This window comes from Cinclus cinclus, chromosome 24, assembly GCF_963662255.1.
Source record: "Cinclus cinclus chromosome 24, bCinCin1.1, whole genome shotgun sequence".
Taxonomy (NCBI): Eukaryota; Metazoa; Chordata; class Aves; order Passeriformes; family Cinclidae; genus Cinclus; species Cinclus cinclus.
In genome coordinates, this window is record NC_085069.1 from 3,288,003 (window position 1) to 3,303,541 (window position 15,539).

Consider the following 15,539-nt stretch of genomic DNA (forward strand, 5'->3'; position numbering starts at 1 on the left):
GATTTCTAGCATCAGCTGAGACCAAGCTCTGCTGTAAAGCAGACTCATTTTGTTCCGTGCAAGTAGTCTTGGGCAAATGAAATCATTCACAGAGCCTCAGGGTTCATAGATCTTCAGGTAACTTGAGGGCTAAACACCTCTCTTGAAACAGCTGAGATTTGCAAATCCTCGTCACCATACTGATCCCACAAATGTGAGTTCTCTGAGCTTTGTTTTACAGTTTCAGTCAGAAAGGAAGTGAAGGAGAGGTTGATTTTTGTTTTTATCATTGACTCTCTGCTTTCTCATCCTGTCCAAGGTACCACCAGCCTTTCTTCCCCAGCAGAGACCAGGAACACGCAGCTTCCCCTGGAGGGGACTCAGTCCTGTAAGTTCTTCTGCATGCCTGCTATTCCAGGCCATGAGGACAGCACTCATCTGCAAAGAGTCCTTCTGAAGCACAAGATCCCTGCCCTAGAAGTGCTAATTTCCATTTTGATAGAAACCATCCTTCAGGCTCAGATTCCAGACATTTAAAATGGGCAAGTGTGAATCCATGGATGCAGCTCCCCCAAAATCAAGCCATGAAGAGGCAGCTGAATCCCACCTGGTTTGGACACCTAGAGCTGGGCTCTCTGTTCAAGGAACTCATCCAGCCTTCCTCTGGATTCATTAAAACATGGGGGCCTTTTGGCACATTGTCTACTCCCTCTGATTTAGTGTTGTCCACAAACTTGAGAACTCACAAATTTTGCATAATCAATCAAGAAAGAATTGGACCTGGTGGTTTACCAGACTGAAACTTCCCAGGTTTTTAATGCTTACTTTCATTTTACTGAACCATATTTTACCTTTGTTTTTTTGTTTGGTTCGGGTTTTTTTTATTTGTTGTTTTTTTTTGTTTTATGAATTACACTTTTCTTATCCCCACTGCTTTTTTTACTTGGGTTTCCCCTCTTCATCACTTCTTTCATAATACACACAGTTGTGTAATTCTCTAGGAATGCTGCTGTAAGGAGTCTAGCATATATGACTAGGGGAGAAACTTTAATGCCAATAAAGCAATATGACAAAAAACAATGCATTCTTTTTGTAATGCATTTGAAATTTAAAAAATTAAAAGTATGAGACAGCATTTTCTGTTATAATAAATTTTTTGGTACAAAATAAGATGTGATTAAAATCAAAGATGTCAAGCTTCTGCAAAGAATATTATACCTTATAATTTTTTTGTGGATTTACAAACTCTCAAGATAAAAATTCATATGACATCCAATTAAGAACCCTGTACTGTTGGGGGTTGTTTCTTTCCCTTTTCCCTCTGTGGAATTTTCCCCATTGTCATGCTAAGATACCTGTTGACTGGGCCCTGGTGACAAGGGGGAGGAGAGAGAGAAGAGGGAAACCCTGCGAGATTGAAACATCCAGAAGAGGAAGCGGAAGGCTGGGCCTGGGTCCCATTTCCCCCTTGGAGTTGGGACGAGAAGGACGATCGCCGCCTGTGTTGCATTCCTGCCATGCCATCGCCGGGAGCCATCCTCACTGCTGTGGGACCCTGCCCTGCTGCCTTCTCGCTGGAACCTGCCACCTTCCAGCACTCTGCTGAGCCCCAGGACCCACACCGTGAGCGGAGAGCTCTCTCCATCTCTCTCTGTCTCTCCCTGGGACAGCTCTGCCATCACCCCCAGCCCTCCTGCAGCTCTGCGGGACCTGCCCGCCCCCAGCACCGGGAACTGCAGCTCAGGGAAAAGGTGCCTGCAGCCAAAAAACACTGGGACTGAGTTACTGGTCTGTTTGTGGCTAATTTCATAGCTGCTGTTGTTCTTGTTTGTCTTGGTAGATATACTAGTAAAGAACTGTTATTCCTACCCCCATATCTTTGCCTGAGAGCTCCCTTAATTTCAAAATCCTAATAATCGGAAGGAAAGAAGGAAGGAAGGAAGGAAGGAAGGAAGGAAGGAAGGAAGGATCACATTTTTCAGTCCAAAGGGAATCTTCTGCTTTCCTTAGCAAACAGCTGTCTTTCAAACCAGGACATGTACTTTTATGATATTTATATTTACAGTGATTTCCAGGAATGAAGGATTAATTTAAGGAGTAATTCATGTCCTTATCTTTCCAATATCATTTAAGCTTTGAGCATTTAATATAAAGAGTTGTATTAATAGTTACAGAAGATTACAGTGGTTAAGTACTTCAAAGGCCTACACTTGGTCTAACATGTTTAAAACAATGACTCTAAAATTGAAGAAATATCTTTGAGGCAGTGGGGCAGGAATGCAATTTTGCACACCTCTTTTTTTTTTTTTTTTTTTTTTTTTTTTTGCCCCAGTAACAATCTCAGAATTAAAAATCAGTCCTCAGTAATTTCTTGGGCTCCACATTATTGCCTGAACTATGTCCTCTCCTTTCCCCCAACAGATTTACTAAACAGTTTCAGGAAATAAATGCAAACAGGTGAAAACTCATTCTTTTCAGTTCTTTCAGTAAAGTCAGGCTCTTGAATATTACTCTTTGGTTCAAAAATTCAGAAGTATGTAAAGCACAATTTTCAAGCTTTTGAAAAATAGCAAGGAAAAGAAAAGGAAAAAAATAAGTTTATTGAAGAATTTCTTAAGTATGTGGAAGAAATTCCCTTCCAAAATGTTAACATAGCTTCTAACACTCCCTCTTAGAGCTAAAAATCTCCACTCTTCTCCTTCCTTCCTCCCCAATAGCTGAAGTAGATCTGGAAATTGATTTTCCTGAACAAGAATTTAGAGTGAAAAATTCCACCACAAACACCTGGAACAACCCAAATCTTCTATTTCATTTCCACACTAACTTAGGTTTGCTCCATTTTTTCCTTCAGGGCTCCTTTCACCTCCTTATTCCTCAAACTGCAAATGATGGGATTCAATAAAGGAGTCACCAGAGAATAAGCAAGGGAGAGGAATTTATCCACAGATGCACAGTAGCTGTATTTTGGCCGCAGGTACATGGAGCCTGCAGTGCCATAAAAAACAGTCACAACCAGGAGCTGTGAGGAGCAAGTGGAAAAGGCCTTCTCCTGGCTCTCAGCTGATGCCATGTGAAGAATTGTGGAAACGATAGGAATATAGGAATAAATGACCAGTGAGAAAGGACTCAGAATAGCAAAGACAGCCACCACAATGACCTGGATTTCACTTGGGAGAGTGTTGCCACAGAGCACGTCCAGGAGAGGCTGAATCTCACAGAAGAAGTGGTCAATGGCACAACCACACAAGGGTGAGCTGAAGGTGATGAGGGTGTGAACTAAGCCCTCAGCAGTTCCACAGATGTAAGCTCCAACAACCAGGCTTCTGCAGACCCTGCTGCTCATGATCATTGTGTAATGCAAGGGGCAGCAAACTGCAAAATAACCATCAAGGGACATGGCCGCCAAGAGAAAACACTCAGCAACTCCAAAGAAAAGGATGGAAAATATTTGCATTGCACATCTTGTCTTGGAAATACGCACTGTTCCCACCATCAGGTTCTCGAGAATACTTGGGATAATGACAGACAAATAGCAGATATCCCAACAGGACAGCTGAGTGAGGAAGAAATACATCGGGGTGTGAAGGCGATTATCACTGTTTGTTATCAAAGCTATCACTGTGTTCGCCATCAAGGTGAGAATAGGAAGAGATAATAAAACTACAAAGAGCAAAGGGTGTAAAGGAGAGGTTCCAGAAAAACCCAGGAGTCTGAATTCACTCAATCCACTGAGGTTCCCAAGGATCATCCTCCTCTGGTGCCTTGTAGAGCTCTCCTCGTTTTAGTGTCCAGCAGCCGATGAAGCTGCAAACAGCCGGGCAAATCTGCAGTCAGAATACAACTGCCTGCTTGAACAGACAGAAAGAGGACTAGAATTTAGATACTACTCAGATTTTGAGAAGATCTTCTGAGAAGATTATAAAAGCTTCTAAAGAAAATGAGGCAGTCTTATGCGTTTTGTTTCTGTCTATTTTTGACTGATTCTTCTTTCATAGCATTGCCTTCAAAGGCTGTATATTCACCACTCTCTTCAAATACTCAGCTACCACTTTTACTCTGTAGAAGAAGAAAACTTGTTGTGGCAGAGATCTTTTCATGGACTAATCAGTTCAAGTCTCAAAAATCATCAGTTGCACCATTTGAATATAACAAAGGTAGTTTCTCCTGTTGTGGAGTGTGGTAGAAGAAGAGAGAGGATAGGATAAAACCCCTAAATGTTGAGGTCTCCAGGAAAGCTTTCAACTCTGAGCACTCTGCAGTGAAGCAGAAGAGAGGTTTGTCCACAGCTCTTTATACTACATCTATATAAAGTCCACTGAGACTGGCTAGTGCTGATTGGAGCAATAAGGAATAGTTGTTAAGAGGTTGGATAAATATGATGCACGTGTATGAGCTGATTCACAGCCACCTCTAGTTTTACAGAACTTGCAAATGATTTCTATATAAACCCAGATATCCTACACAAATATTAAGATCTGGTTTTACTTTGCAGTAATTACTATTACTTCATAATGCAGCCAGATTAATGACAGAGTTGCCACACAGGCTTACCATACTTATGCTTTCTCAGCAAAATTTGAAGGTGAAACAAAGATGCAGCCCACATTCACTTGGGGATAAGGGACAAAAGATTCACTCATTGCCAATCTTAATTTTTATTTCCCTGTTGATGTCCAGATCATTACAACTAAAAATTAGTTTACCTTGATCTATTTCCTGGCATACCTCATCGCTCGCAGATTTGAAGGACCCTTTTTAGGGTATCATGAAGAAGTATGCAGGCTATAGCTTTTGCTAAGGCACTGCTAATCCTCCTTGGCTTTATGATCCTCTGCTGCCAGATACTTCCCCTGCTTCTGCTACTGTGTACTACAGTCTGCTGAAACATGCCCACTTTAAACCATTTGGGTGTCTGTACCCATATTTCATTTCTGGGTCACACCATCAGTGACTCTGCCGTAGAGGAACCCAAGACAAAGGAGTGTGTATTGATCCAGTCCTCACATATACTTTGGGATAAAGTTGCACCAAGAAGATCATTCTTGCCCACAAATTAACATGTAGGTTCCCCTACTCCTTCTTCCTTAAGTTTGTCATTAATCAGAAAGACCAAAAGAACACCACCAACAACAATAATCCCCATCCAACCAACCAACCAAAAATCACCCACTTTCTTTGCCACATCTGCTGCAGCAAACAAGGATTTAGCATTCCAATTATTTCTTTGGGTAAGATTTATTTGACAGATGTGCCCACCAAGCAGTCAGACCATCTTTCACAGCACAGACCAACTCACTCAATGTTATCCACTACCAGCAGATATTCCCATTGTGCTTAGGAGAAGGCTCAATAAGCAAGGCCAGGCATGGCTGTTGGTCTTCATTTAATTTTATGAAATCCTAGTCCAATTTAGTGATGGAAGGTGATACTGCTCCCTGCAGCCCTCCCTTTACCAGTGTTTTTACTAATACTTCTCCCAACTTCCATGGTGGCAAAAAGAAAATCCCTTTCCCCTTCCACCATGTAATAGAATCATCAGATCATCGAATATCTCACGTGGGAAGGGACCCATAATGCTCATCCAGTCCAACTCCCTGCTCCTTGCAAAAGTTATCAGTGAGTGGAGAACAGACCCACTCCAGACAAAGTTTGTTACAGAAGCCCTCCTGTCAAGTCAGCAGGTACAGGAAGGACACTTTTGTTTTCTAAACTCCTCAGAGAGAAGTCTGCATGCAGCTGGATCCTAGCCCAGCCCCAGACTCTTCAACAGTTTCTATGCAAAGGGTTACAGAGGTGTAATTGAGCCTGTATACAACGTTGCCCCGTGGGATTAAAGACGGCAAACCAAATCTATTGATATAAATAAAATTAAGAATTCATTTAAATTGATTGCAATCATTAAACAAAATAACTTGATCACAAGTATTTGTCACATTGCATCGGCAGCCTTACTAACATAACTAACATAGTGGAACTAGCATAGTAACACACCCTAACTAACTACTAGTGTTACAGTATAGTGCACTATCTTGGAAGCAACAGAGAAGCAATTCTATGAAATCAGGCAAAACAATTACGTAGAGATTGATGTCACTCATCCAACAACCATGAGCAAACCTATTTTGCTCAGCCATGAGAAGTGACCTTCAGGGCTTTCCCTGCTCAAGGGAGGGATATTCACACACCTTAGGGAGGTATGCTAGAAATCCTTGTCATGCAAAAGTGGGACTGCCCTTCTATAGCATAACCTGACTGGCTGCCTCTGATACATTTTTACATTAGGTTTTGGCAGGTCTATTCAACAAAATAGGCTTTGCTGCTGAAGAAGGTACTAGCACCACTTTGGTTTCTCCCATGTGACCCGTCTGACTCTCACTTCCATGTGAAGGCCTGGACATCCTTGCTGCTCCTGCCCTCAGATCAGGGATTCTCTGTTTGCATGTCCTCATGGTGTTGGAAATGATAGAACTTTACAAATACCTTTTCTAATTCATTCTTTTAATTCAGTTTTCTAATTACTTCTTTTAATTAATCATGAGCCGTGTAATTTTCCACTCTGTCATATGCCACTGTAGCCAACATTTAGCAAGGTTTGCCATAAGCTGCTCTAGTGGGAACACAGCTTGGGAAAAGCCCTGAAGCTTTACGTTTTGCTAAAACAACTGTAATTAACCTTGATATGCATCAATCGTCTCAGACCTGGAAGAGGCATTTTATGGCTGAATATGGACTCAAGGAATGTAGAATTTCTGAACCACATGGACACTGTGCAGAACCCAGAGATAAAGAGGGAACTAACAAAGGTAATTCAGCAATTGTGCTGGAATGCCACTGTTCTCATTTCAGACAGGGTAGAGTTAATTTCTTTATTTCGGTAGCTCTTACAGTGCTGTGTTCTGGATTTGCAATGAGAATGGTGTTGATAATACGCTGAAGTTTGAGGTTTTGCTCAGTCACCTTTATCCTGAGTCAGGGACATTTTGTTTTCTCATCTTCTGCTCTGCCTGTGAGGAGGCTCACAAAAGAAACTGGCAGAGAGCACAGCTGGGACAGGTGACCTGAACTGCCCAGAGGGACATCCACACCACACAGCATCATGCCTGGAATATAAAGTGGGAGGAGTTGCCCAGAAGGGCACTCTAAGAAAGGAATGTGTGCTTCCTGACACTAAAAGTAGCATTAGAGAGCTTAATTTATCCTGATGTTTTCAGTGACAGTGGTGACATGATAGTTTGGTCAAGCTGGTCTCAGCATTCTTTAACACTACAAACAGGAGGCCCTCCTTGCTCAAGCCATTCCTGCTAAGGTGTAGACAGGACACAGCTGGAGCTGCTGTATCCCTGCTCAGGCAGAGCATCCTGCCCCAGCTGGCACAGCTCCCTGAGCACTGTGACACTCACAGTCCATCACTTCACTCTGGAAAAGCCCCACTCTTCAACAGGACAGACGTCTAACCCCCCTCCCCTTCTCAGAATGTGGCTGGAGATTCCTCCTTTGAGTGGGGACACCCAGCAAGATTTCACCTTGAGACTGAGAAAAAGAGACATTGGCAAGGGTAATATCAGTCTGTACTTAACATTTATTTTTCTAGCTTTAATTAAAAAATTGCTTCAATATTGCTTTCAACTACTGACCTATATTAGCAGCAAAAACTATCTACACTGTGGAATGAAGAATTCTAATTAAAGCCTATTACTCTATTCACAAGCATCATCGCCCATATAAACCAACTGTTTCTTCATCTTTGAGAAGAAAACAAGGACACCTGTGCTAACAAACTCAGTGCTCATCTTCCCTTCTGCTTCAGCCAGGGCCAAAATCTGACTGCAGCACTCCCAGAGTGCCCCGAGCTCTTCTCAGACCTGCCCCTCTAGGCCATGGGCACCCTCCTCTTCCTCGCCGAAGGGCGCTGGGCTGCGTGCTGCACAAACCGGCTGTGGAGATCATAGCCCAGCTCTGGGGATCTCCTCCGCTCCCTCAGCCTCGCTCGGGATTGCTCCTGAGCAGCCCTGAGCACAGGAGCCTGCTTGAAGCTGGTGTTGGAGGGCCCTGAAGCTGCGTTATCCCCTGGGGCTCTGTCACAACGGGAAGAACTTGTTCTCCTCCTCTTCCTCTTACTCCCAGAGGGGTGCTGGTCGTCTGTGCACTGCACAAAGCGGCCGTGCAGGTCAGAGCCCCGCCGTGGGGATCTCCTCTGCTCTCTGCACCTCGCTCGGGTTTGCCTCCGAGCAGCCCTGAGCTTGGGAGCCTGCTTCAAGCGGGAGCTGGGGGGCCCTGGAGCTGCTCTATCCACAGGGATTTCATCAAAACATGGGGAATGTGTTGTCAGCCTCCTCCTCTTCCTCACTGAGGGCTCGTAGTCTGTGTGCTGCACAGAGGGGCTGCAGAGGTTGTAGCTGCCCTGCACGGATCTGCTCATGTCCCTCTGCCTCAGCAGGACCTGCTCCTGAGCAACCCCGGGGCCAGGAGCACACTGCAAGCTCCTGTTGGAAGGTCCTGAAGCTTCACCATCCCTGGCAGTGGTGCTACAACTCGGAGGGCCCATTCTCCTCCCTGCTGTGTGGTCCCAGTCCGTGCTGACCCCAGAGCAGCTGTGGCCATCCCTGCCCGACAGCGGGGATCTGCTCCGGTCCTGCTTCCTGCCAGCGCCTTCCATGCCCACGGCCATGTCCTGCAAAGAGAGCTGTGGAGAGTTCCTGCCCTTCTCTCCTGAAAGGACCAGAGTCAGTGGGGATCTCCCAGGAGTTCTGGGAGGGGACATTTCTGAGCCTCCCAAAGGCTCTTCTGGAGGGCTGCCAAGGCCAAAGGGCCAAAGGGGCACAAATGGGATGGAGGCAGCCGGGGTGCTTGGAGAAGAGGCAGCACTGTGGCTGTGAAGAGTGCTGCAGGGTGAGAGGGGGAAAAGGAGAAATGCTGAGATGCTAGAAGGAGATCCACTGCTCCTCTAGTGCACTGACCCTCCTCCCCAGAGTTACCTTCGTGCTGCCAGGCAAGCCCTGTGGGCCAACAGGAGCCACCTGCTCGCTGCTGGCTGCCCACTGAGGAAGGAAGGAAGGAAGGGGCATACGGTGGTGCCAGTGAGGAAGAAGCCCTTTCTCCAATTTTCAGATCCGAACACCTGGAGAAAAGAAAAGAAAGATCTCAGTTTGGGGCTGTTTTTGCAGCCCTCTCTGGGATTCGCTCATTTCCTTGGAGAGGTTTCTATGACAGAGAGAAGATTTAACCAAGGCCACTAATGGAAATTTTAGCTAGAGTCTTCTCACCAAGTCTACTCCTATCTCAGATAAACCTCATCTTTATAGCTTCTAGACCCTCATGTGAAAATTCACACGCTTGCTTGGGTTGGAAGGGATCTTAATGCTCATTTTGTGCCACCCCGCTGTCATGGACAGGAATACCTCACAATAGACAAGGCCCCTCCAAGCCCTGTCCACCCTGGCCTTGAAAACCTCCAAGGATGGGGCACCCACAGCTTCTTTGGGCAGCCTGTTCCATGCTCTCACCACCCTTCCACTCAAGCATTTCTTCCTAATATCTCATGGAAACCTGCCATAATGGGTCAGCTGAAAACTGATACCCTTCATCCTGTCCAACCCTTCCTGATAAAGGCTCCCTCCCCATCTTTCCTGGCAGGTCCCTTTAAGTTCCCTCACTCTTTTCTACAAAAATCTAGCATCACAGAGCAGGCAAGTAGCAGGCTACATCAGGGCAGCAGCCTGAAGCACAGACATGGCACTGCACAGGTTCCACAGCACTGAATGAAGCTGGTAGTAATTGCCTTTGGTGAGAAATCTCTGCATTCTCTGCACTATGAGAAGCAAACCAATAGACAGGGAAAAGGAAACATCTTCTGAACGCATCTGAATGTTGCTTATTACCTGGCATAAAACAGCAGGTAGGCTTGCTGCCTGAGAGCTGTGTCAAGGCAACGAAGCTCCACAGACTCATCATCCATCAGGTACCACAGCCCATTGCTGGCCTGTGAAAAAGAAAGGACAAAGATCTCTGCATGGTTTCTCACCAAAAACACAGGCAGAAAACTACCTAACAAACAGTATGTCAACACAAATCCAGTCCAGCCCCTCAAGACATCTCCTGCCCCAAAACCTTGGCTGTCAGTAACACCGACAGCAAAGTTGTCTTCCCCACACACATTTTCCCCATTGGCAAGGAAAGAAAAAAGGAAGGAAGGACATTGCTGACTACCTTTGTGTAGCAGAAATAGTGTCCTGTATGACAGCTGACCCCACTGTGCACCAGGACAGCATACAAGGAGTAACGGAGGGGTTCTCCCTCTGCCTGGGACATGTACGGGCGAAGATCCAGGTACTCGGGGTACTTCACAACCTGCACAGACACCAGCAGGGCTCAGAAGTGACCCTGACCTATGACACAGAATAGCCTGCCACATCCAGGGGCCAGAGGTGTGTAAATACATCTTTGGGGCTCACAAGCAGCTGGTTTTCCATAAAGCACACCATCACAAAGGTGTAATGCTTTGAGTGGCAGGAAGCTGTTCTTGGCCAAAGCAGCTCTGCTGGAGAAGAGCGCTTGCCTGTCTTCCCAAGGGAATTCTCTCCCCAGAAGGGAACATGACGAACCCAAGACCAGTGCCTTGGCACAAGCTCAGGGAAATCTGCTCCAGGAAGAGAAAGCTGCACACCGGCTGTGTACAAACCTTGCTGATCTTCCTACCGGTGAAACAGTCAAACCTTTTTAGACACACCGTGAGAACCTTGGGTGCGCAATGGACTGTGAACTTCTTGAAGGCAGCAACATTCTTCTTACACCTTGAAACCAAGCACAGAACCCAGTGCTGAAATGCACCCAATCCTCCCCCAGGGTGGCCAGGCAACCTGTCCTGTCTCACACAGCTTTTGCTATTCTAAGGCTATTCCCTGCTCTATTTTAAAGAAGCTGCATCTCCTCTGTGTGCAGCAAACCTCCATGAGGCGATGACTTCTGCTCAATGACATGCAACTCCCTCACACAGGATCTGCTGGTAATATGTGCTTAGTAATCATCTTACGTGTTACATTTGTAGCAGTTTTCACCATCCAGGTGCTCGGGTCTCACAAAGTCCTCCAGAGCTGCAGTGAGGGTCGAGGCTGTCTGCAAGAGTGACAAATGAGCACACTGAGCTGCAGGAAATTGCCTCACCCAAACAACTCCCACGAGCTGACAAGCAAACCCCTGCAGCTGATGCTGAAGAGACCCACCATGAAGCTGTCCAGAAGGAGACAGAAAGAGAGTGGGATGCTGAACATCTCCCTGTGTCCCAGAGGCTCCCGGAGCCATCAAGAGCTCCCTCCCCGTACCACCACACCACTCACATCAACTCATGACACTATGCAGGGGCATCAGTGGTGCAAACAACCCAACCCATCGGCCTGGGAGCCAGACAAGTGTTAGGGGAGGGCAAAGCAAAGGAGGATGAGGATATTTTGAGGGTGCAGAGAGGATAATGCTGCTCGACCAGCTTAAAGACAGCACCTACAGAGAGACCAGTGCCATGGCCTCTGCAGGAGGACACCATCCATTCCCCTTCCCACCCACCACCAAGATCTCTTGTGCTCACAGCACACATTTTTAAGACAAATGTGCTGACTCTGGAAAGCTGCAAGGGCCTTGGCATGTCTTGAAGCACAACTGCAAAAGCTTCTTACTCTGATATCCAAAGGGATATCCAGGAAGGCCTCGTACGAGTCAGAAACGGCTTTGCAGCTGACGCAGGTGACTGGAAGGAAAAATCCAAATGCTCAGCAATGGGAAGCTGACTGACACTGCCCATTTACACATTGTACCTGTCCCAGCAGACCAACTGTCAGGCACAGGCAGACAGAAGGACACAGGCAATGTCAAAGAGAGTAAGAGTTGAGGAAACATACCTCTGGATCTCAGAAAGCCTCCAAAGATTTGAGAGACAATGGTAGTGGATTGAGATGAGAGGTCCAAGCTGGAAACAAGTGGGAAGACAGAGCATTATCTCCGGCAAGAGTTTTGCTTGGCCTGAAAGCCCAGGGTTTAGGTTTCCCTTGATGGGAGCACACCAAGCAGTGCAAAGGGCTCAGAACTTTGTGAGGGTGATTTGCTTGTGCTTACTCGCTGCTTTCACTCAGACAAGCTGTCTGCATGGCATTGACAGTACAGCACAAGAAGTCATGGGCATCTTCCTCCCTGCCGGGCTCCAAATGTTCTCCTATGCCTAAGAAAGAAGGTTTCAGTTCTCTCATAGAAGGAGGGAAGGAAACCTGTTCAAGCACCTGGTACGACTTACGTTTGAAAACCTTGAGGACAGCCAAAGGCAGGATGGCACTGACAGGGGAACGCAGGACCTTGTTCACGTGTGCTTCCATGATGCACATCATGCAGAAACCCTGCTGGTGACCTGAAGAGGGACACAGGGAAGCTCCTTAGGTTAGCAAAACATCCACAGCAGTGGGATACTCCTCCTCTTGCACTGCCACTCCAGTCCAATACTCCACTCCTCCCAATGTCCCAATGGTCCCAGGGCATTTTAGTGTGCAGAAAATGTTCAGAGAGGGATGGTAAACCAAGAGCTTTCTGTGCAATAAGCACAGAGGGTTGAACTTGCAGGAATAAAGACTGCCAGGGAGAAAGAGGTGTTTTCATTAAGGGTAAGGCAGCAGGCTAGGACAAGTGGGTTCTAGGCTCCAGTGTTCAAAGAGTACAGACTCATGGGGCTGACAAAGGGCTGCTGTTGTCTGAAAACAAATTTTACATTCTGGGAATCTGGGACTTGATGAAGAGATTTTCAGGAGATGCTCCTAAAAGCACTCACAGGCCTGGCTGTGCTCTTGGGACAGCAGGTAGTTGGCCAGTGGGGGGGTGTAGGTCAGGCACTGCAGGACAGCGTTGAGGAAGCACGTGTTGCCCACATTGAAGAGCCCTGCTCCAGCACTCTGTCTCTGCTGCCAGACCATGCAAATCTTCTCTGGTGGGAAGAGGATCCTTTTTGGAGGAGCTATTCCCTCGGCGATGACTGCAGAGAAATTCCATTTGGAAAGAGATGAGGCGAGGAAAGAAAGCATATTTAAACTTTGAGCTTTCTACACAAGCAGTCAGGACAACCAGCTCAAACCTTCAACTCAGTATCAGGGGAAGCCTAGCACTGCCATTGAAATTTCCTGATTTGGAAAAGTCTGTTCCCCTGCTTACTTTGCCAAGAGTCCAACAAGCCCCAGCTCTGATTTCTGGGCCTCAGGGTACCTTGCCTTCTCACCAGAGCTCTAGACTGGATTATCAGGTCAAGCTTTCCCTGATTCTAACTGACTGGAACTTCTTGAAAACCAGCAAGTACTGAGCACAAAAGGCAACTCAAGGACCTGTCAGACCTCCCTATGAGCAATGATGTTTCAAAGTCTTCTTCATCGTGACAAAAGGTGTTTTCCTGGGACTAAACAACCTGGGTCAGTCTGGCTATTCTCAGCAAACATCCCAGACTTCACTCTAGCTTGTGAGCACATCATTCTGGGATCTGAGCACCAGTCATGTCAGCTGTCTGTGGGGAGTCACAAAGTCCAAAGCTGCCAGTGAAGCTGGTACTCACAGGAATTCTTCCCTGTTGTGGCCATCGTCCCTCTCAGGAGCAGCGGGCAAAGCTCTGGATGACCAAGGACGTGCTCCAGGAAGGGATCAGCATCAATCCCCTCACCTGATTGCAAAGAAATGACTACATCTCACCAAAGGAATAAAAACTCCAAAGAAATACAACCTATGGAAAGAACAGCATTTGCCATCAAGAGTTTCAGTGGTGCTTGTGCCAACTGCTGAAGTGCAGGCTCACACCTTTGTGATCAGTGACAGAGCCCCAGGAGCTTCAAAGGTCCTTCTGAAGTGCTCCAGTGCATGTTACCTTCTCTGAGGAGGCCCTGCTGCTGTCACAGCATCAACAGCAGAGCTCTCTGGCTTTTCCCTCCTCTGCAGGAGTGACCAGCTTTCAGCCACTAACTTAACTACAGCCTTTGCTGCTCTCCTTCTGTCCCACTCCTTCCTGCAGTATCCAAGTTGGGCTTTTTGCCACTCTGGGCTGAGCCCAGCCCCTCAGACTGCACTCACCCCTTACTTACCTATCCTAGGCTATAGTAAAGGAAAGAGAATCAGCAAAGAGGAACTCTAGCCTAGCCTGTATGTGGACAGCCTACGAAGGGGCAACAGCTCAGCCTTCAGCTAGGAAGGTATAAGCAGCCTAGACTTTTCTCTCCTTCCTCTATGATCTATCCCAAGAGTCAAGTCATAATTACCTGTGAGAGGACAAAAGCTGAAGGGGACAGTAAACAATAAATCTGCTTGAAAGGCAGAGAGGTGCGTAGCACGGGAATAAGCTGAGCTATCCTGAAGACCTGCTGACACGTTAGCCTGCTCTCAGGATACTGAGCCCTGGGCAGGTGAGTCACAATCACTGGAGAGGTGCCACATCGCTGCCCCCCAGTGACATGGGGGCACACAGGGATGGATCCCCTTGAGGTCACAGAAGCACATGGCTCCTGGGCCCTGGAACCACATGGCTCCTCTCCCAGGTGGCAGTCACTGGGACTCCCCCTGTCCTCTGATGCACAGGGGTTCACTGGCTGGCAGGGCCGGCCCTGAGTGAAGGATCAGTGAACTCCTTCCCCAGAGCACAGAGCCCAGTGAGCAGAGCCCTGCCCAGAGCTGTCACAAGCCAGGTCACACTTGTGTCTGGCCCTCAGGCTGCCGGGCATTTCTGTTCCACTGCACTCTGTTCTTCCACTGGCCTGTGCCTGTGAGACTCCTGTGCAAGGCACCCAAGCTCTCAGAGGGTCCTTTCCAGTGAGTTTGGTGTGCCCCCAAGGTGCACCCACAGGCTGACCCTGGGCTGGCCCCACCAAAGGGACCCCCAGAGGCTGCACTGGGTGAGCCTTGGCTGCCAGGGCCCCAGCCTCTCCTGGGCAGCTCTTCAGCAGCTTCACATTCACTCCTTCCTCCAGGCTGCCTTGGATCCGACACAGCTTTAGCCACATTCCCACTCAGGATGGCTGGAGGCACTTTTGTTCCTGCTGCATTTGACCAACAAGCTTTTGGGCCTTGCGGCAGGCAGTTGCTGTTCCTCGGGCTCCAAAGAGGCAGCTGGTTGCTATTCACCCCTGATGCCTCCGGATTGTAGCTTTTGTATTTTTCATAGATTTGCAATCCTGCCATTCTTATGCGTGTGACTCCAAACTCCATGCACAGTGTGAGCTGCTGCTTCCCCATTCTGCTCAGACACAGCAATTCCTGCCCAGGCCTGGCAATCAAGGACCCCTCACTGCCTCAGGCCCCAGGAAATGGAAACAAAAGTGAGTTGGGGGTGAACAAACTGAAGGTAAATGACTTCATTACCTGAAGCTGTCATTGGAAATAAACCTCCAATAGGCAAATGGACCAGACGTAGAAAAGGATGAGAAGCCGTGACCCACGGTCCATTTTGGAGTGTAGCCCCTGGGAGGCTTTGTCTGCCTGAAATGTTCCTGAAGGCCCTTCAATAAATATTGATATTGATATTGATATTGATGTATGGAATTTATTTATTCAGTAGATAT

At 47.2% G+C, this 15,539-nt stretch overlaps 1 protein-coding gene across 1 annotated transcript in view; it reads right to left on the reverse strand.

Annotated features, from left to right (window-relative positions):
- Positions 1–3,695: 3,695 nt before the first annotated feature.
- LOC134053467 (olfactory receptor 10C1-like) overlaps positions 3,696–15,539 on the reverse strand; it is an 84,446-nt gene continuing 72,602 nt past the window's right edge. The window contains exon 3 of the mRNA XM_062508480.1: positions 3,696–3,783. Coding sequence (XP_062364464.1) covers positions 3,696–3,783 — 88 coding nt within the window. The remainder of the gene's footprint in view (positions 3,784–15,539) is intronic.